The 19,159-nt window shown below is 54.5% G+C and overlaps 1 protein-coding gene across 5 annotated transcripts in view; it reads left to right on the top strand.

Moving 5' to 3' along the window:
• LOC134145696 (semaphorin-3D-like) overlaps positions 1 to 19,159 on the top strand; it is a 28,581-nt gene that overhangs the window by 7,648 nt on the left and 1,774 nt on the right. For 3 of the 5 annotated variants that reach the window (XM_062585473.1, XM_062585474.1, XM_062585472.1), the window contains 16 exons: positions 7,538 to 7,745; positions 12,316 to 12,476; positions 13,330 to 13,392; positions 13,677 to 13,796; positions 14,305 to 14,407; positions 15,125 to 15,253; positions 15,474 to 15,619; positions 16,019 to 16,136; positions 16,294 to 16,363; positions 16,773 to 16,917; positions 17,005 to 17,227; positions 17,347 to 17,435; positions 17,873 to 17,914; positions 18,219 to 18,376; positions 18,602 to 18,666; positions 19,009 to 19,139. In XM_062585473.1, coding sequence (XP_062441457.1) covers positions 7,622 to 7,745; positions 12,316 to 12,476; positions 13,330 to 13,392; positions 13,677 to 13,796; positions 14,305 to 14,407; positions 15,125 to 15,253; positions 15,474 to 15,619; positions 16,019 to 16,136; positions 16,294 to 16,363; positions 16,773 to 16,917; positions 17,005 to 17,227; positions 17,347 to 17,435; positions 17,873 to 17,914; positions 18,219 to 18,376; positions 18,602 to 18,666; positions 19,009 to 19,139 — 1,887 coding nt within the window. In that variant the 5' untranslated portion in view covers positions 7,538 to 7,621. Of the gene's footprint in view, positions 1 to 7,228; positions 7,384 to 7,537; positions 7,746 to 12,315; positions 12,477 to 13,329; positions 13,393 to 13,676; positions 13,797 to 14,304; positions 14,408 to 15,124; positions 15,254 to 15,473; positions 15,620 to 16,018; positions 16,137 to 16,293; positions 16,364 to 16,772; positions 16,918 to 17,004; positions 17,228 to 17,346; positions 17,436 to 17,872; positions 17,915 to 18,218; positions 18,377 to 18,601; positions 18,667 to 19,008; positions 19,140 to 19,159 lie in introns of those variants that run through there. The other 2 variants (XM_062585471.1, XM_062585470.1) reach the window with 2 other exon arrangements.

Genomic DNA, 19,159 nt, shown 5'->3' with positions numbered 1-19,159 from the left:
GAGTTGAGATAGATCACCCTCAAACTGTCTCACTAAACTGTCTCACTGGAGCAAGCGAAAGGTAGGGACTGAGCAATGCACAGAGAGGGAGCAAGTGGCTTCCCTAGAAAGGACTTAGCAGATACTGTTAAAAGAAAGATAGCTCTTTATCCCCTCTTAAGTAAACAGCTACTAATACTATGGCCATGCAAGGGTGTAGTAAGAACACCTTTAGAGCAAAAGCTTTATTATACCTTCCAAACATAAAGATTTTCTCCCTGAAAGGTAAACAACTGAGCCTAGATCCCACATACCCTCCCCAAACAGGTGGAAAATTCCTTTCAGCACAAAAGAGCAGAGACAGCTGGAATTTGCTGGGATCACTGAGTAGCTCTGATGGACAGGTTCACAGCTCGTGATGGACATGACTTTGTTAGTGCTTCAGTAGAGAAAAAGGTGAAGCCAGTCGCAGAGTTCCCTGAGCTGGTCAGCTATAGCATCCATGTGACAGAGGTCCATGATCATGCAGAGGCGCAGATGGGGTGCACTTTACATAATACACCTGTTCTCAGGGGCCAGGAATCTTTTTACATCAGAACAGATTAAAAAATTGAACAAATAGTTCATGCTCCCAAATTTTGAAACAAGCAGTAAAGTCTTCTTGATACTACAAGACCTGCCAAGTTACCCCACTGAATGCCATGGAGTTGTCTCTGCCCTAATTTTTGTTATCACATACCTGTTAGTAAGAAGCCCTCCTATGTGCCAGGGATAAAGTGCAGATGGGGCAAAGCTGACTCGGCCCCTCTCAAGGGGCCAGAGTGTGCCAGCAGCAGCTGGAACTCATTCCTTCGTGTTCTCAGTGCTTGGCACGCTTCGGCATCAGCAGTTGGCAAGAAACAGTGATCAGGGGATAATTGTGATCGTAGCCTTTAATCTCACAAGGCAGGATTGTAGGAGGCTGTCAGGAGATCTCCCGGCTGGAACAGGGCCTGCTGGCCAGGCCTGCTGTGCAGTGGTAGAGAAATGCGAGAGAAGCTTGAGCAACCTCAGTGTTGTTCTGCTGTTTAACAATTCCTGTATTCAAACTCTGCAAAAATACACCCTTTCCTTTCTCTTCCCCTCATCGTCTGGCCTTTAAGATTCTGTGTGGGCTGTGTGCCGCTGGGCATGTGTGACCTGTGTTACTGACAGTTTCAGTTAAACCCTGCCATTTCACAGTGCACACCGTAGTGCCTGGTGCCACCCTAGCTGTGGTTCTGGCTTTTGTGCTCCTTACTCCGATATCATGTTATAGGCATGGGATGCCACCGTCCCCTTTCCACACCCAGCTCAGCTCTGCAAGCTTCCTTGGAGTCATTGCTGCTGCAGCCCAGTGGCACTGGGGGTAGGCACTGAGGGAGTCGAGGGCCCCAGTAGCTTTGTCCTCTCCTTTGGAAAAGGACAACAGCTGCCTCCCCATGACTGCCCCTGGGAAGCAGGAGCAGCAGCTGCTGGGGAATCCATCATGCTGCACGAGATGGAGGGAAACAACCAAAACCCTGGGCTGAACAGGGAGGATTTCTGTGCCACAGGCCTGCGTGGGCAGGAATGGGGACAGGCATCTCTTTATGAAAAAGGCCCATCCATATGCACGCAGAGATGCATGCCAAGACATGTGACTAATAGATACTGCTGGGTACTCTCCCTGCCTATGTGGACCAGCATTTGCACAGCACACACCATGCCACTTGCAGACCCAGCCACACAAACAGGCAGACACAAATGGGCACAGACGGACCGAGCCAGGGGAGGGAGAGGGGAGACCCCCGTGATGGAGAGGCACAGCTATCCTGTCTGCCTCACCTCCTCCCAGTCAGGTGAGGCCTGTCTGTGGGAGAGCCTTTTTTGTGCAGGGAATTAGGAGCCTGCTTTGTAGCTTTGAAGCGCTCCTCTGGTTTTGCACCTCTGTTTCTTTGCCAGGAGTGAGACTCCTTTCTCCTGTTCCCCCAAAATGCCAGAGCAGTACATAGTCCTTCCCAGTTGGAGTGGAATTTATTTGCACCTCTAACTTCACTGCAGAGTTTCTCTTGGTGAAGTCAAGACAGCAAGCACCAGGAGCAAGAGACTTGGATCTCGAGACATCATCTTGGGAGCTATGGAAGCTTATCTGTTTGTGAGTTTCAGATCACATAACTGGCTAGTGAGGTAGCTAAATGAGGTCTAACACAGGCTTTTCTTCCCCATGCAAGGAGGATTGCTGAGGTTTAATGCTCACACCACAATGCAGCCCTGCTCCTCCCCCCAGCTCTCTGATGGCTGCTCCCTTGAGGTCCCCCAGCTGTTGGGGCCCTGCACTTTAACTCCTGGCCTCGGCCTGGCCGGGCCTAACGTGTAACTCAAGAAGGCAATATTCTGCAAATGGAGTTTGTGGATTAGCTAGGAAACAATTGGGGCCTGTGAGACTGGTAGAGCACATGCCAGGCTGTGCTGGGCAGGGAGGAAGCATGAGGTATCTGATGTTAATGCAAGAGGACTGTTAAAAAGCTCAAGTTCAGCATGCCCTTCCATGTTGGGAGATAATCCACAGCCTGATAAATCTACTGCCAGGTCCCTTCTCCCTCTAAAATTTGGGCAGTTACACTATTTGTAGCATCACATAAAATAGGCATTGTCAGAGGGAAATTAGTCCATTCACGAATAAGGAGTTCCCTCCTATACCAGCCCATTTTGAACTTGAGAGATTTGTTTTCTCCCTGTGTTGCTCACTGTCCCCTACAAGACTTTCTCTAGGACATCTGCAAAGGAAAAGCTCAGTGCAGTGGCATGGAATGGTGAATTTCAATGGCAGTCCAGAGCCTTAAATCTGTTAGACTTCCACACATCACTGGTAGAAGAAAGGAGAAGGAAAGGCACAGCATAGCTAATGGGACTAGGGCATCTCTTGAACTGCTGGTACAAATTCAACCCAGCTCTGTAGGGCCAGAGCAAGGTCACCATCCTTGGCTGCTCAGTGCCTATACAAATACCCTCCTGGTTGCAGGCCAGCTTGTGGTGGGCTGCTGTTGACACAGCAGCCATGAACTTGGGCAGAGGGGGCTGAAGAATGAGTGCGCTGTAGGGACTGACTGCTGTGCTCGGGGTTGGAGCACAGCCACTGCAGGAGGAAGAAGCAGGTGTTGCTCAGAGGAGGATTTGAGTCTGTAGGGGCAGGTCTCATTTTAGGGGGTGAAGTATGTGGAAGCAGGGCTGGGATAGCCCCGAGTACTTACCGAGTACTTTACTGATCCGAGTAGAGATGCATTCATGGAGCAACAGAGAGCCACCCATGGGGGAGTCAGAGCACTGTAGGGGTAAGAGTGCAGTGTGGAGCAAGGCTGCAAGATATGCATGTCTTCTTCTGTGGTCATACCAGGTTGTACAGACACTGGTAGCGTGTGTATGTGTATCCAAACAAGAAAGCAGATGGAGCTGAATCTAAGAGCTGAATTCTATCATCAAAAATGTTACCGCCACTCCCCATTAAACAGGGACTGCAAAATGCTTCCTCTCCCTCAGGCTCTCATGGTGCCCGGGGTAAGAAATCTTCACTGCCTTATCCCAGACTCCAAAGCCAAACCCATAGAAATCCCCTCATCCCAACAGTCTGCTCTCATCAGCAATTCTCTCTCCAAACTGAGATAGAAATAGTTGTAGCTCAGGACAGTTGATTATTTAAAGCTGTCGGGAGTGTTTAATTTAACCCTGGATTCATCATCTGCAGCTTGTTTCCATCCACTAGACACCCTCTCTCCCCCTCTCAGTGTAAACTCTGCCTGTGACAAGCTCTTCACCTCCAGGAATATTTGGGCTGAGGTTTATAGGAAGGGGCCATGACCCCACTGCGTATTTCCAGCCACTTCACCCAGTCAAACTGGCACAGCTAAGGATGCCTCCATTCCAGACCTCACAGACAAAACCAGGCAATTCCCACCAAAAGGAAGCTGGGTTTAACTGGGCATCAGAAGATGGACGTGCCAAGTTCTTCCCTGATGCCTGCTTTGTGGCCTTCCGTGGCGCTGCTGGGGTGGAGCCCTGAGGGGAGCCAGGCTTGGGAAATACATGTAGAAGGGATTATAGGGGAAGCCCTTCTTACTGGAAGTTGTCTTCCAACAAATTTCTCTTTCCTGGTCCACTTTAATCCCCTCCAGCAAGATCCCCACCTCTTTTGACCCTGCACAGAGCTCTATCTGCCTTGATCTGTGGATTCATTCTGCGTGTGGCTCCCACTCTTGTTGCAATAAAACCTTCCTTAGGCATCCACAGGGGAAGGAAACAAAGTGCTGGCACAGCCAAACAGTTTGTGTGAGCGTGCACTCCTGCCCCACTGCTTCAGCCCATGCCACAGGCATGCAAAACATTTTGGCTGCTCCCTGATGTTTGCTCTGTGGCCTGTGCATGAGCATGTCCCAGAGGGAGGGGGCTGTGCCCTGCCTGTCATTCGCAGAATCCTGGGCCCACCCTTGAATATCCTTGATCTTTGGGTCATGAAAGGTTCCTCCCAGTGCTGACTGCTGTCCCCAAACCGAAGCCTAGCACAAGCCATGCTCCATTTATGGAAAGCTTCAATTAGAGGCTGAGTTATCCAGCAACCATATGTACATTGGCAAAAAATCTTTGTCAAATCCCAGTCATGTCCTTGTGATGACCCCTGGGATAACGCTGTTCATAACGATGTTCATGGCCATGGGTCAGCAGGAGAATAGGTCTGGGAGGGCCTGCTTCATTCTCTGCTTTATGGATGAACTTAGTGCATTTTGGAAGGACTAAAACTGCTAAGCTTCCATGGCAGAGGAAATCTGCTCTTTACCACTGCGTGGCAGGAATGTGTTTGGGGGTGAAGAAAGAGCAGCACTCAGCTTTAGCGGGTCGTGCAGCTGCAGTGATATGCCAGTCACCAGCACCCCTTCCCTCCAGTCTGTGTGGCTGCTGCTCATTCTCAGTAGGTTCACTTCTCACCTGGAACTGAGTATGGCAGCCGGGGGAGGAAAAGGACCCTGGTACTAGTCCCTCAAACGCATAGCTCTGAAGCAAGGAACCCAGAAGATGAGAGAAACAAAGCACTGTACATAGGTGGGATGAGTAGCTCTGCCTACAAGGTGGGAAGACAGTGCATGTACATCTCTAAATGTGTTGACTAGGCACAGCTTAACCCCAGAGGCTGAGCCTTGCTCTCCTGCATGCCACCATACTACAGAGCACCAGTGTGGCCTGAGATGATCAGCAGATCAACCAACAAGCAGTTTAAACCTAGCGAAACCCATAATCATTTTCTTATAGGCAGTGATGGGCCTGCTGAACTGGGAGCTCAGAAAGTCTGCACAGGGGAGAGCTGGTTTGGGAGCCAAAGCTAAAGTATGATACAAAAAATAGTGCAACATCTACCATGAGGTCACATCCAGGGTAGTGCCGGGTCTCTTGGGACCAGAGGAGGGCACCGGTACAGAGCAGAAGCACGTTGCACTGGCCAGAGTATGAGCAAAGCAGGAAGGGGAACAAGTACATGTGTGATGCTGGGGAGATTGGCATGGACAAGGAGTGAGTGGCACAAAGACTGGGCTTTGATGGCTTTGAACTAATCTTTCCCTTCAGCACCATCCCAACAAACCCACACCAGTGTCAGTAAATTGTGGTGCTAAATTATCCCCCTGTTGCAAAGCCCTCACACTAGCTGCAGAGCACTGGGTGCCTGACCACTGAAATCAAGCAGGCCTTTTGCAGTGTGTTGGGGGTGAACATACCTGTCCTGCCTAGAGGATAAAGGCAGTTGGGGAAAGACTGAGAGCTCTAACCTTCATCTGGCAGAGAATAACTGTTAGTGCAGTGGTGTTGCTTGCTCTCTCCCATTTCAGCATGTGTCCCCTAAAAAGCCAGCTGGCTTCGGTTGGACTAGGTGAGGGCTGCGGTGGTGGATGACACTTAGATCTGCACAATTTTAGGCTGTAACTGGTTAACTCCAATAAAGGCAAGGGAAAAAGTTGGGAAATGAGCTGTCTGGGGGACTGCACAAAAACCTGCACCGTGCAAGAACTCTGTGAAATGCAAAAGGGGATTGGAAAGTTGCTGAGCAGCAGATCTAGCTGTCTTCTCCCTGTTTCCCACCAGAAGATAAAAACTCATCCATCTGAAAGCCTGAAACTGTGTCCATAGGCCCAGCCTGGTGCTCCGTCTTGTGGAAGATAGAGAACAAGGCAGTTTAAAATGTTTGGCTTCTGTGGGCTGTGCCTGCATGTTCACTCCTACACAGACTGTAACAGAGACCACAGAAATCCCCTATTCCTTGGGCCAAATGCCTCTGCACTCATTTTAAGTCTCTTAGCTAGGGGACTTATAGAACTGAATACACAGCAAGAGTATTGGATAGTTGGAGCTGACATTTAGAGACCAGGACATTTATAAGCAGGAAAAAAAAAAACGGCTAAATTGCCCAGATTAATTGGTGAGATCTGTCAGTCCAGCTCTGTTCTCCTCCATGATGCTTAGGAGTAAGGCAATAACACTGTGTCTGGGGATGTGTAAATGTAAGAGAGGGTAGGAATGCACACGGTCATTAGTGTGCAGGAGCTGATAGATGCTAGTGCTGCCTTCCTAGGGCCCACAGACATCACAGCACACACAGCCCTTAGCCAGGTTGTAATAGCTGGTCTTTTGAGTTCTCTGTTATGTAAAATGTGTCAGAGCCTCTGGGTAGCAGGAGAAGATGCAGCCTGTGAGCAGGCTTTCCAGCCGCAGCATGCACTGGATTTCCCAGCACTCAAATTGGCCCTGTGAACCAGGGCTTTGCAAGCAAGAGCTACTTTGACAGCTTCTGGAGATGTGTGTACTTGTGTGTAGGGTGTACAGCACCTACTGGGGAACTGAATTGCTCTGTGATGTGAAGGCATCCAGACCCCACAGCCTTGGAGACATTGAGAAATTCTCCTGATCATACTGTAACCATCAATAACCATCGAGACTGCAAGGATAGCCCAGCAAGTGAGATACTTGCCTCTCTGGGCCCCCTGCTTTTCCTCCCACCTGTCAGTTTAGGCTGATGGAGCTCTTCAAGACAGGCCTTGTCTCTCCCTGAGTCTGTGTTTCACAAGAGACTAATGGGGCCTGGCCCTTCTCAGAGCCTGCAGGTGCTCTGGTCAGATAAACAGTCATGACACGCTTTGCAGCAGGCTTGGTCAGGGGCCTGGAGGAGTTCAGATACTCAGCTTATGCCTCACCATCTGCCCAGTCTGTTGAACTCCAGTTGCGGCCAGAGACCTCTCTCAGCAAGACTGTGCTCAACAGTACTGGCTAATTTTGCGGTGCTGTGGGAGTGTTTGGGGCCAGATGCCTGCTCTTAGGCAGAGTGTGGTAGCTCCTCTCTGCCAGGCAGTTGGCCTGACACCTTCTAAGGTACACGCTGCCAGCAGACATGCCATGCTGTCACTTGGGATGTCTGGAGCAGCCCAGAGCTCTTCTCAGCTGTGGATCCATGGCATCGGTGGGATGGAGTCCCAGTCTGCATACAGCCCGCAGTTGTGCAGACTTTCTCCCTTTCTTCTTACAGCTGGAGGTGAAAGTGGCATCTCTGTGGGTGGACCATGGAACTGTGAGGGAGAGCTGCCTCTGTCCCCAGCAGAAGAGCACCAAGATGAAAGCTTCCCACAGTGGCAGGCTTCCCCTCTCCACAGTTCTGCTCTGGATCCTCCTGCTGCACCCAGACACCAGCAGGGCCTGGAAGCAACATGCCCCTCGCCTTCGTATCTCCTACAAAGGTAAGAGGACCCTGGAGGCTGCTGGCAGGCAGGATTTCCCTGGGGCCTGTGCCTCATTTCAGAGGGCTGGGAGGAGTGTTCTCCAGCCAGGATGACAGGATGGCCCAGGGCTCAAGGGAGACAGGAGGTTGTGGCTGCAGCATCTCTCTACGTGTGCCAGCTCTGAGCCCTTGGGATGCTTCATGGACTGCAGCTGAAACCCCGAGGATCAGCCCCTGAGGATGCAGCGCCAGTGCTGCTGGCCTTGGAGAATGGAATGTCCTGCCTGGGTGCAGCCCAGGTCCGGGACACCCAGAGATGTCTCCCTTCTGCCCAGACTCACTCTGTGCAATTTACAGGGTGTCCTGGGCTGGAGTCGACCTAGGCAGCCTCGGAGGAAGAACCCCTGTTTTCGCACTCACAGTGATATAGGGGCACTAAGCCCCAGGCAGTGCTGCCTTCCCCCTCCCCTCCCTCCCATCAGCACAGTTTTGCCCCACAGCAGCCTTACAGAGATGGCCTTCAGTGGGTCCCATCTTCCAGGGCCCACTCTGGGCTGCTCAGTCTCCAGCAGGATATCCCAGCGGGGAGATGGGACCCAGCTCAGAAATGCAGCACAGGGCCTGTCTTTCCTTGGAACCAGAGGAGGCTCCTGAGCCAGCAGGAACACAGGGGGACTTTGGACTTCAAAGCCCCACAGTGTGCTGGGGCCAGACATGCCAAAAGCCCTCAGAGTCTTGGGCAGAGGCAGAAGAGGAAGCTCCCAGCATCAGGAGGGCTCTAGGAATATACGAACAATGACAGGGGATGTGACTCATGGACAGCCCAAGGCAGGTTCAAGGACACAATGGCCTGAGAAGTTTAGATTTAAAAATCCCTAGGAAAGAAGAAAAAAAACCCAGCCTTTGAGATTACATCCACCCCAGCATCTACAGAATCAGCCTTGCTGTCAGATCCCAGCATGGGGGAGGCAGGTGGAGCTGTACTGGGGGAGGAGGGGGAGATGAGACGTAAGCAGGCTCACAAGAAGGAAATGACAGCACCAAAGGCTGAAAGAGTAAAGAAAGGATGGGGCACAGGGCACAGGGCCAGGAACAACAGCAGCAGCTCCCACCATGCTGAGGAGGTAGGGAGGAGGTTTATAACAGCGCTCCGGCAGATCGGAGGTGGCAAACACCATCATGGCTGTGCAGCAGGCAGTCTCTGGGTAAACATGGGTCACACTGGTCAGTCTGGATGCAGGCCTGGGTTGAGCCTCTCTGTTTTCTTACTCTGAGGCTATGTAGCAGCATGACTATGCAGTGAAACTACAGCACCTCTCTGAGCTCCTGTTACTGTAATAATATGGGGTTGGCACAGCTAGAAGTTGGCAAATGGGTCTTCTAGCTGTATCTGATTGAGAGTCAACCCAGCTGGGCAGGATCCAGAAGCCATCACACTGCAGCAGGGCAGGAGGTTGGTGGATCTCTGGTTATCTGCACCAAAAGCTGCACTGACACAGCTCTTATCAGCCAATGGCAGAGGAAGGCTGGAGCCTGATTTAGAGCCAAGCCTCCCCTGGGCTTCAGGGGTCATCTCCTTGGTCTGGCTCTTTCTTGTGGCTGGGGGAAGGAGGGAGAACGATCTCCCGGCACAGCCGGGCTGTGACCCCAGGAAGCCCAGGGTCACCCTGCGCTGAGGGTGTTGGTGCTAAGGGCAGGCAGAGATGATGGATGGGACAAGGCAGTTTCGGTGATCCTGACAACAAAGGAAACACACCATGGCCTTTGAAGATAACACAAAAGAGAGGATGTTTCTTTGGGCTCACCCATCTTTTTAGCCATCACATAGCTGCTTCAGAGGCCACCTGATTCCCTGCCTTGTGGGCTGGCGCCTGAATCAGATGTCTTGTTTGTATAGACAGACTAAGGACAAGAAAGGGTGGTTTGTGCACGTTTAGCTGGCAGCTTCCTGCACATACAACATGTGAATCAGTGGCATTTGAATGCCCCATCCTCTTGGTAAAGGAGAAGAACCATGGCACAGTGCAAGGCATGGACCATGGTGCTCATCCGTAACTGATTTCCTGCTGCAAGTGTAGGTCAGTGAATCCTTCCTGAGGGCCAGATCAAATCCTCCCACCTGACACTGCAGCAGGCCTGAGAGGCTAGCAGAGAGGTTGCCCTGATCTCATCACTGAATAGGGCCAAGGCAGATCAGAGGACAAAGTGGTGCTAACAGCAGCTTTCTCATTGCTGCAGGCCAAGCAGGCACATCCCCCACAGCCAGCCTTCCCCACTCCACTTAATTACACCTGTGTATTGGATAAATCTTTGACCTTCTGTCTCCCCGCATTTGCCTTTCCGGTGCCTTGCCCTACATTTCCGTCTGGATCTGACGGTCATGGGAGCAGCCTGCACTGGGACAAAAGCAGGAGGCACCCTGAGAGATGCTTCGGGTACATGAGGGAAAGGGTTGAGTGAGCTTGGACTGTGGAAACTTTTCTAGGAGCAGTGTGAGGGTTCTTTCTCCTGCCAAGGATCTCCTTGGGAGCAGCTGGGAGCAGTTACTGTCAGAGAGGGGAGTTTTTCTGTCTCACAGTAACTAGAGCTCTCACCCCAGCACTGGCCAGCCCTGGAGGAAGGGGAGAAGGAAACGCCTTGTTGGAGCAGGCTGGGCTGCCGTGGCACAGTTCCGGGCAGGGACCCCTGCTTGTTGCATGTGCCCCAGCAGATCTTTTCCTCACAGAGAGGAGCAGACGTCAGTGGCGCTTCCAGCTGACAACAACTGGCCCCGCTTCCTCTCTCCCATGGAAATGAGGTGGAAGGAAGAGAGCAATAGCCTCTGGGATCAGCTGGTGCATTTTGAACAGAGGAGCTGAGTTCATGTACACCGCACCTGGCACGCTCTGCTCACTGGCACCCGTGCTCCCATCCGTGCTGGTCATCACTTGCTTCCCCTGACAGCTTCCCTTAGTTACTGGCAAACTACTTCCATCTGCATGGTCCAGGGTGATTTCTCAGCCTGAATCGTACCAAAGCACCCTGGGTTACCATCTACATTTCATGTCCCTGCTCCCATTCACCAGTAACCACTTACCTTGACCCTGCTTTTGTAGCTTTCCCCCACGCAGCTCCACAGCGCAAAACAACCTTGCTGGCACATGTAGCCAGCCTTCATCTTCTCCTTAGCTGGATCTTGCCAGCTTTGAAGAGGAAAGCAATGTGTTACAATTGCTAGGAGCTCTAATGTTCTCAGCTCCAGTGTCTCCAGATCGGTGTCTTTCTGTCTTGATGTCTTGGAGCAGGCACTCGCCAGAACAGCAACTATTGCAACTGTAGCTGTGTCCTATGCAGCAGCTGCCTGTGCACAATGATGGGGGAAGTCAGCTTGCCCCAGCAGCTAGCCAGAGAACTTGATGCTGCATGTCACAGACTGATGTGGACCCTGGGAAAGCCTGTCGGCAGCCGGCCAGGTGGTCAGGGCCCTAGTGGATGTTGTTTCAGGAGTGGTTAAGCAAGAGACAAGATCTTATTGTCCTTCCTTCACACCCGCATGACTGTGACTGTGATGTAGGAGGGTTCGGGGCAGGGAGGGCCTGCTAGCTAGTCCCTGAGCCTCAGCACAAGGAACAAGCAGGAGAAGATGCAGCCTGAAGAGCAATCCCTTTCTCACAGCCCAGTCTCTGCTCCCCTTGGAGCATGGGGGGGGGGGATTCATGGCACACTTCTTCGCTTGGCAGCTTGGCTCTTCCCTCCTCCAGCACCAAATAGGTGCTCTTATAAGCTCATTTTTCTGTGTCTAATTCACAATTAGACTAACCCAGTCTAATTCTGGGTTTAGGCTGCGTCTCAGAGCATGAAGCATCAAAATGTGACAGAGTCAGGGTCAGAGTAGGACCTAAGACACAGCTGGAGACCTGCCTTGCCATCTATCTGGCTGACTTGGTGCTTTGGGTAAAGTCCAGCAGTTCACAGGCACTTAACAGTAAAAACAGGCTTGGAGAGGAGGTGGTGGAAGTATCCTGGCTGGGCCATGGCAGCTGTGTTTTTATGCAGCCTTTAATTTGAGTTATACTTTGCCCCAGGGAATAGCCAAAAACACTCTCTTGAGCTAAAGCCCAGGGAAGACATCCTGGGAGATGCAGCAAATGATTCTTCTGTGTTCTCAGCCCTCTCCCCATGGAGTTTCAGGGTGCAGAGGCTTTGGGGCAGGTGGCTCTAGGGTGATCCACCCAGGCCAAAGAGCACTATTGAATGGCAGGCTAGAAGCTGAATAGCTTGGGATCCTTAAGCTAGACTGCTCTCCTTCCCCAGGCCCCTGCAAACCAGGCCCGTGTGACCCTGCCGAGTCCATCCCAGGGTCAGAGTACTTTCTTCTGTGCAGGTGACTCACTGTTTCCTCCAGGTATGCTCGTAGAAGGAAGCATGATAAGTTTTGGGGCACCAAGGGGTATAAGTTTTGCTGCCAAGCACTGGCAGGAAAATTGCTTTCCCTTGGGTCAAGGGTGGGTAATAAGAGCTGTTCCTGGGAGAGGGAATGATAGGGTCTCAGGCTGTCTGCTTCATCACTGTCTGATGGTCTTCCATTTCTTCCACCTTCTTCCCCTTAGATCTGCTGAAATACAACAGCTCTCGCCTGTTGCTGGCATCAGGGGATGGGCTGGATTTTCAGGCACTTTTGCTGGATGAAGACAGGGCCTGGCTGATGGTGGGAGCAAAAAACCACATCTTCCTGCTCCATCTAGACCATCCCAGCAGAGAGCCTGAGAAGGTCAGTGCTGGGGAGGAGGGTGTGAACGCAGTCCGGAGCCAGACTGGCCTCTTCCTCTCTGATCCCCCTGGGAGCAGCTCTCCGTCCTGGTACCAGGGAATGGAGGGGGATATGGTCCTAGCTGGGGTGGCACAATGTCACCAAGGGCCACAATTATACTGAGGCATCTCAGTTGGTGGGGGGGTCAACCAACCCCGGGCCATCCACTGGTGTTGATTCCCACTTGGAACTGACAATAAGAGTCTCCTGCTGCAGCTGACCCCAGGAAAGGACATGGCCACTTAGCCAAGAGTGGAGATCTGGCTGGGTCCCAGCTGAGGGTGAAAGGGAAGTGCCCAGAGCCCTGAGCTCACACCTAATTGCAAGATCTAAAACAAATCAAGCACCAAGTCCACTAATGTCATCCCAATACATCCTGCCTGTGGGGTGCACAGTTCAAAATCAACAAAAGAAAAGATCATTAACACATTTCACTCTGACGTTCCCACAGGCTGGGATCCAGGAGAGCCTGCCTACTAACTGGGTGTGCCGTGGCCCACCCAGGCTCTGTCCCCCAGCCAGATTTGCTCTGAACCTATTTGGCAGGCTTCCTGTTGAGCTCAGCTGGGCCTTTGGGACCCAAAGAGTTGTAAGACCTTTTACAGAGCAGCCCTGCGTCCTCACCATGTGCTTCAGCCTAGCAGAAGAGTTTGGGTGGACGTGGGCTCACCAATCTCACCTCAGTCTTTGGGGAGCTGCCCATGCCAGGCAGTGCTAGTGGGAGCTGGTCAAGCTGTGGCTGTCCTGCCCAGGCAGGTCAAGGAAAGCCGGGAGCAGACAGTGGGGCTCAGGCTGGTGGGGTTTTGTGTTGCAGATTTTCTGGCCAGCCTCCAGGGAGCAGGTTGAACATTGCCAGCTAGCGGGGAAGAACGCAGAGGTAAGCAGGGCAGGGAGTCCCTGGCACAAGGCCTCGTGTGCTCATCACAGGTATTTAACACCCATATGACCCCAAAATGGGGCCTTGGAGATCTGCATGACACAACAGTGTCCAGCCAGCTGGAGACAGGCACGTGGCCTCACTGAGCTCAGCCTACTGGCTCCCAGGGCAGGATCCAGCTGGGCTCCCCCATCCTGGGAAGACATGCAATATGGCTGGCAGCGGCTGCACCTGCGTATGTGAACCTGGGCTCTGACCATTACCAAAATTTTTCTCCTGAGCAGACAGAATGTGCCAACTTCATTCGCCTCCTGCAGCCGTACAACAGGAGCCATGTGTTTGCCTGTGGGACTGGTTCCTACCAGCCTGTCTGTGCCTTCATCCAGCTGGGAGGCAAGGCAAAGGTGAGGGACACCCTGGTGAGCCGTGTCTCCATTGCAGAAGGTGGAAGAGATTCTCTCCCTCCCAGCAGATCCCTGGTCTCCTCTGTAGTGGGGGAGAGAGGGGAAGAATGTGGCCAGATAGTCAGGTTCTGAGCCTGGAGCCAGTGCAGGGAGCCTGCAGCATGCATGGACTTGCTGCACGTGGCAAGAAGCAGTCCACGCTCAGCAACACTGGGATGCTCCTAGAAAGGTGGGACCTGTTCCTGGCAGTCCACAGACCCCCTGCTCTCAGGTAGCACAGACTGAGCTCACCAGCCTCCTTCCTGCTTTTCACTAGGCTCATCAAATGTGGCCTTCCCCTGTGCTGTCAGGATAGGGCCCCTATGTAGCTCCATGTTCATCAACACAGCCACCAAGTTACCAAAGTGACAGGGACATCCCATGGAAGGTAGGGCCAAGCCAAAGGGGGTCATATCAGGTTCATTCCTAGCCTCCACCTAGGCTGACATTTTCCCTTTGGCTCTGGCAGGATCCTGGGGCCCCACCGATGCGGCTCGTAACTCACTCCTTGGAATCGGGGCGAGGACGGTGCCCATACAGCCCCCACGAACCTTTCACAGGTCTCCTTATCGGTAAGAGAAAAATGCAGAGCAGGAAGTGGAGGTGATGCTGGGAGTGTGGGAGCTCTAGGAATGGTCCATGTGTGGAGGAGGTTCCTGTACATCTGCCTGCAGCTCACTGCAGGGCTGCACTGCTGTGCTGGTGCCCAAGCAGGGCGAGAGTGACAGGAGCCATCCCTGCAGAGCCTCATTCTGCTCAAGTTCATCCCAGCCTCATGGAGGGGTTCCTGCACAGAAACAGGAGAGGGGGGCTTTGCAGTTGCCACACATGCATGGGAGTGTTTGATGTCACTTGTTTGCCCACTTTGTGCCAATGCTGTGGACAGACTAGGAGGCTGGGGCTAGAAGCCATCCTGGAGAAGAAGTGGGTTTGCACAACCTTGTTGTGACCATTGGCCAGAGCCCGCGCTGGCACGGATATGGTTGGAGGAGTCTGAGGAAGGGTCGTCTCCTGATCCAGGGGTGTGCTAAGGATATGGGCCTTTCCTGACCAGTGACTCAAATGCTTGAGGCCATCGTGCCCTGGTTAGCTACGCCACACCAAAGCATTCCTGGGCCTGCAGCTCTTCGCAGCATCCTACCTCTGCCGGCCTCCTAGGGAGTGAGGGAGGCTCTCATCTAACTGGATCCCCCCACACAAGGGCTTCTAGCAACACAGGGGAGCCCTGCTAGTGTAACGTCCAGCAGCAGCGTCCTGGCTCACCCACGTTTCCTTCTGTGACTCTGCAGATGGAGAGCTCTATTCAGGCACCTCCAGTGACTTCATGGGCAGCAGCGCTGCTTTCTTTCGGACCTGGGTTCACAGGGCTGAGCAGAGCTACATCCGGACAGAGCAGAACCAGGATCACTGGCTACACGGTACAAGGGTGGGGACGAGTGAGGTGCAGGGGCCCTCCCTCTGCTGGAGAAAGGCTGGAGTCAGCACTGTATTTGCTGCACGGCCTGGAGGTCTGGCTCCCTTTTCTTCTCCCGTGGGTAAAGCATGGGCTGAAAGTCTCTGGCATATATTAAAAGCTCAGATCTAGCCGGCGGGGGTTGCCAGCACAAGGCTACGTTGTGCTGCCCCTACTTCTTGCAGAGCCTGCGTTCATTGGTGCTTATGCCATCCCTGATACCTACAACCCACACGATGACAAGGTCTACATCTTCTTCCGTGAGACTGCCCTGGAAGCTGGGCAGTGGGAGAGACGGCAAATCCATGCCAGAGTGGCCCGGGTCTGCAAGGTCAGTTACTGTGGCTTGGCATACTGCAAACACACCTCTCACAACCAGCACAGAGCAGCAGGCTGGGAGTGCTCCTCCTCGCTGGCCTCAGCTGCCTCAGGGATGCGCAGATCTTTGGGAAGACAGAATCCAGCTCCCACCTCTACTCCTGGCTTTTTGCAGCACTGTAGGCACGGTGTAGGACTTCTGTCCAAATAGAGAGTTCCCCTGGCACCTTCCCTCCTCTGGGCTAGGGGGCATCCCAAACAGGGGCAAATGACAAGGATTGGGGCGGGGTGGGGGTTCACTGCACACGTAGCATGGTGTGGAGGGCTCAGGCCTGCAGGGTGTGCCACCGTGGGGCTGGTGGGGTGTGAAGCGGTGGGAGAGGCTGGGGTAAGCCCAGCTCTTGGTGCCCAGCAGAATGACGTTGGAGGGAAGCGCAGCCTCATCAATCGCTGGAGCACATTCCTCAAGGCCCGCCTGGTGTGCTCCATCCCTGGGCCCCAAGGCACCGAGACACACTTCGACCAGCTTGGTGAGTGTACGACTGTACTTAGTGGCATGGGCAGCCAGGAGGGTGTGCCAACGCCTCTGTCCTAAGCTTGTCCCTAAGTGGTGAGGATGGCCATTAGACGATCCTCGTGACGCACGCTCAACTGCCAGGCCCCTCATCGCCACCTCTCTGTTTGCAGAGGATGTTTTCCTCCTCCGCACCCGGGACTCCCAGAACCCTCTTGTCTTCGGCCTCTTCACAGTTTCCAGGTGAGCTGTGGGCTCTGGCTGGCCCCATGAATAGGGCAGTCCAGCCGCCTCCGTCCCCTCACCGGCACTGCCCTGTGAGGTGCCCTGTGAGAAGAAGGGGAAGACCCACACCCAGCTGGGAAAGGAAGGGCTACTGGTGTTTTCACTGCTTGGTGCCTGCTGCTGCCTCACTACCCCAGCCCTAAGTTTGGCATCTGCACAGCAGCCACTCCCTTCAGACTGAACTGGCTGTGCCAGACAGTTGGGATGGGATGGGTTGATGGGAAGAAATGCTCATCACCCACCGGGTGCTGGGCAGGGCTCTCAGGCAGGTAGGGAACAGAGCGAGCTCAGGGGCCATGGGTGCACACAAGCCTGGCCCCTGCAGAGGGGCAGTGAGACTAACAGCTCTGCGCTCTCTCCCCTCTAGCGGCGTCTTCAGTGGCTCGGCAGTGTGTGTCTACTCCATGGCTGCTGTGAGAGCTGCCTTCAGCGGCCCCTTTGCGCACAAGGAGGGATTTGACTACCGCTGGGTGGAATACAAGGGCCGTGTCCCATATCCCCGGCCTGGCACGGTAAGGGCCTGGGGCAGAGGAGCGGAGGATGGGAGAGAGCAGGACAGACTGTCCCAGACATAATATAACCCCCTATGGTCCCGGCAGTGCCCCAGCGAGACGTACGACCCCCTCCTGCAGTCCACCAAGGATTTCCCCGATGAGGTGATCAGCTTCATGCGCACCCACCAGCTGATGTGGGAGCCTGTGTACCCGCAGGGCCGCCAGCCGGTCCTTGTGAGAGTCAACGTACCTTACCGGCTCCAGAGGCTCCTGGTGCACAGGGTGGAGATGGAGAGCAGGCACTACGACATGCTCTTCCTCGGCACAAGTAGGGGCTTGCCCTAGCTTTGCGGATGCTGTCGCCACACGGCAGCTTGCACGGCCCGTGGTCCTGCTGAGCCTGGTGTCTCCCAGCCTTGACAGCTCCTTCTCCCGCTGCATTCACAGATGAAGGCAAAGTCCTGAAGGTGGGCCTGGCCAGCGGGGCGAACCAAGGCACTGAGGAGATCAGCCTGGAGGAGCTCAGCGTCTCTAAGGTACAGAGGACTGGGCCGCAGGTGGCTGGATCGTGCAGTGTGCCCTTATCCAGCCCCCTCACTGCTGTTGTCGCCCGGTTGCCCTGCCCAGTGGGTGGTGCTGTTACCATCACTGTGTGGGGGGAGAGCTAGAGTCCATAGGGCCTGGCACCCAGTCATGGCCTGACTCCCCATCCAGTCCCATCCTGAGGCAAGTTGGGTCGGGGGAGACACATCAGCCCATGAAATGAGATCTGGAGAGGGCTGAGCATGGGTTCAGCAGCGCTGCTGCTGCACAGGGCTGCCTTGGGCTGCCTGCACTGCGCAGGAGGAGCTGGGACCAGGGACTCTGGTCATGGCCAGCCTCCTACCATCCACAGGGTCTCAGCCCCCAATGGCAGGTGAAGGTGTCCAGGAAGGATTAACCTCACTGCAGGACTGACCCTCTTCTCTTCCAGGTGCCTTCCCCCATCCTGGACATGCAGTTATCACCAAAGCGGGTGAGTTCTCCCTAAAGCTTCATTTGGAAGCAGCCAAGGGAGGGGGTCCAGCAGACAGCTGACCCCGGCCTCATCCCCTGCACCTCCTTCCCTCAGTCCCAGAGCTTGCACCTGTAGGGAGCAGGCTCCCACCAGGGCAGCACTGCACAGCTTGGCAGGGTGGCTGGCTCAGCCCTGCGCCGCACTTGTTTCCCAGTGCCCCCAGCCTGGGACAGGGCAGGGTGCTCAGTTCCCAGGCTGGTCCCCACTCCATGTCTCCAGCCTCGTGGATAACTGACAGCTGTTGTTCTGGTTGCCTGAGCAGCAGGAATTGTTTGTGAGCAGCACCCACGGGCTGCTCCAGCTGTCCCTATACCGCTGCGAGCTCTACGGCAAAGCCTGCACCGACTGCTGCCTGGCCAGGGACCCCTACTGCACCTGGGACAGCAAGACCTGCGCCCCAAACATGCTCACAGAGAAGAGGTGAGCGTCCGCCTGGGCCGGCCCTGTTGTCCCCTGCACAGGGAGGGGTACAGCACAGCCCTGTCCACCAAGACCCCCCAAGTGCCACCTTTCCTGCTCCACGGTGCCCCCTATCCCTCCCCTTGTTCCTCATTGCTCTGCCACTGAGAAGGCCTGTGGCACACAGCCTGGGTGGGTGCCACCACGCAGCGCTACCCCACAGCCAGGATCTGCTTGCTCCCACAGGCAGGCCCGGTGCCAGGATGTGCTGAAGTCTGACCCGCTCAGCCAGTGCCAGGACACCACAACGGGTGAGCGCCAGCCCCAGGCCCCGCAAGGAGGCCCCAGTCTGGGCAGTCAGTGTTGTCCAGAGCACCAGTGGGCAAGTGCTACCAGGGCAGCACAGCACTGAGAAACCAGCGCCCACGTCCGTGCACCTGCACCATCTACTGCAGCTGCGGGCCTGGCAGAGCTGGCTCCGTGCCACCCTCCGTGTCCTGGACACCTCTGCCAGGGCCAGTACTAGCCCCCTACATGCTGTCTGCCCTTCGCCCGCCTCAGGGCCATGCCAGCCATCTTACCCGTGCTGTCACACAGCACAGGGAGCGCAGGGCTGGGCAGTCACCCCTTCTCCTGTCGCCTTCCCCCCACAGGGACTGCTGCAGTAGAGAAGCTGGTTTTTGGGGTGGAAAAAAACTCAACCTTCCTCGAGTGCCTGGCTCCCTCACCGCAGACAAGCATCCGGTGGCTGGTGCAGCACGGCGAGGAGACAGGCCTGAGAGAGGTATGGGGCGCAGGGCCCAG

The sequence above is a fragment of the Rhea pennata genome, chromosome 12 (assembly GCF_028389875.1).
Source record: "Rhea pennata isolate bPtePen1 chromosome 12, bPtePen1.pri, whole genome shotgun sequence".
Taxonomy (NCBI): domain Eukaryota; kingdom Metazoa; phylum Chordata; class Aves; order Rheiformes; family Rheidae; genus Rhea; species Rhea pennata.
The sequence above is the reverse complement of the archived record's forward strand: the minus strand, read 5'-3'. Positions and strand labels throughout refer to the sequence as shown.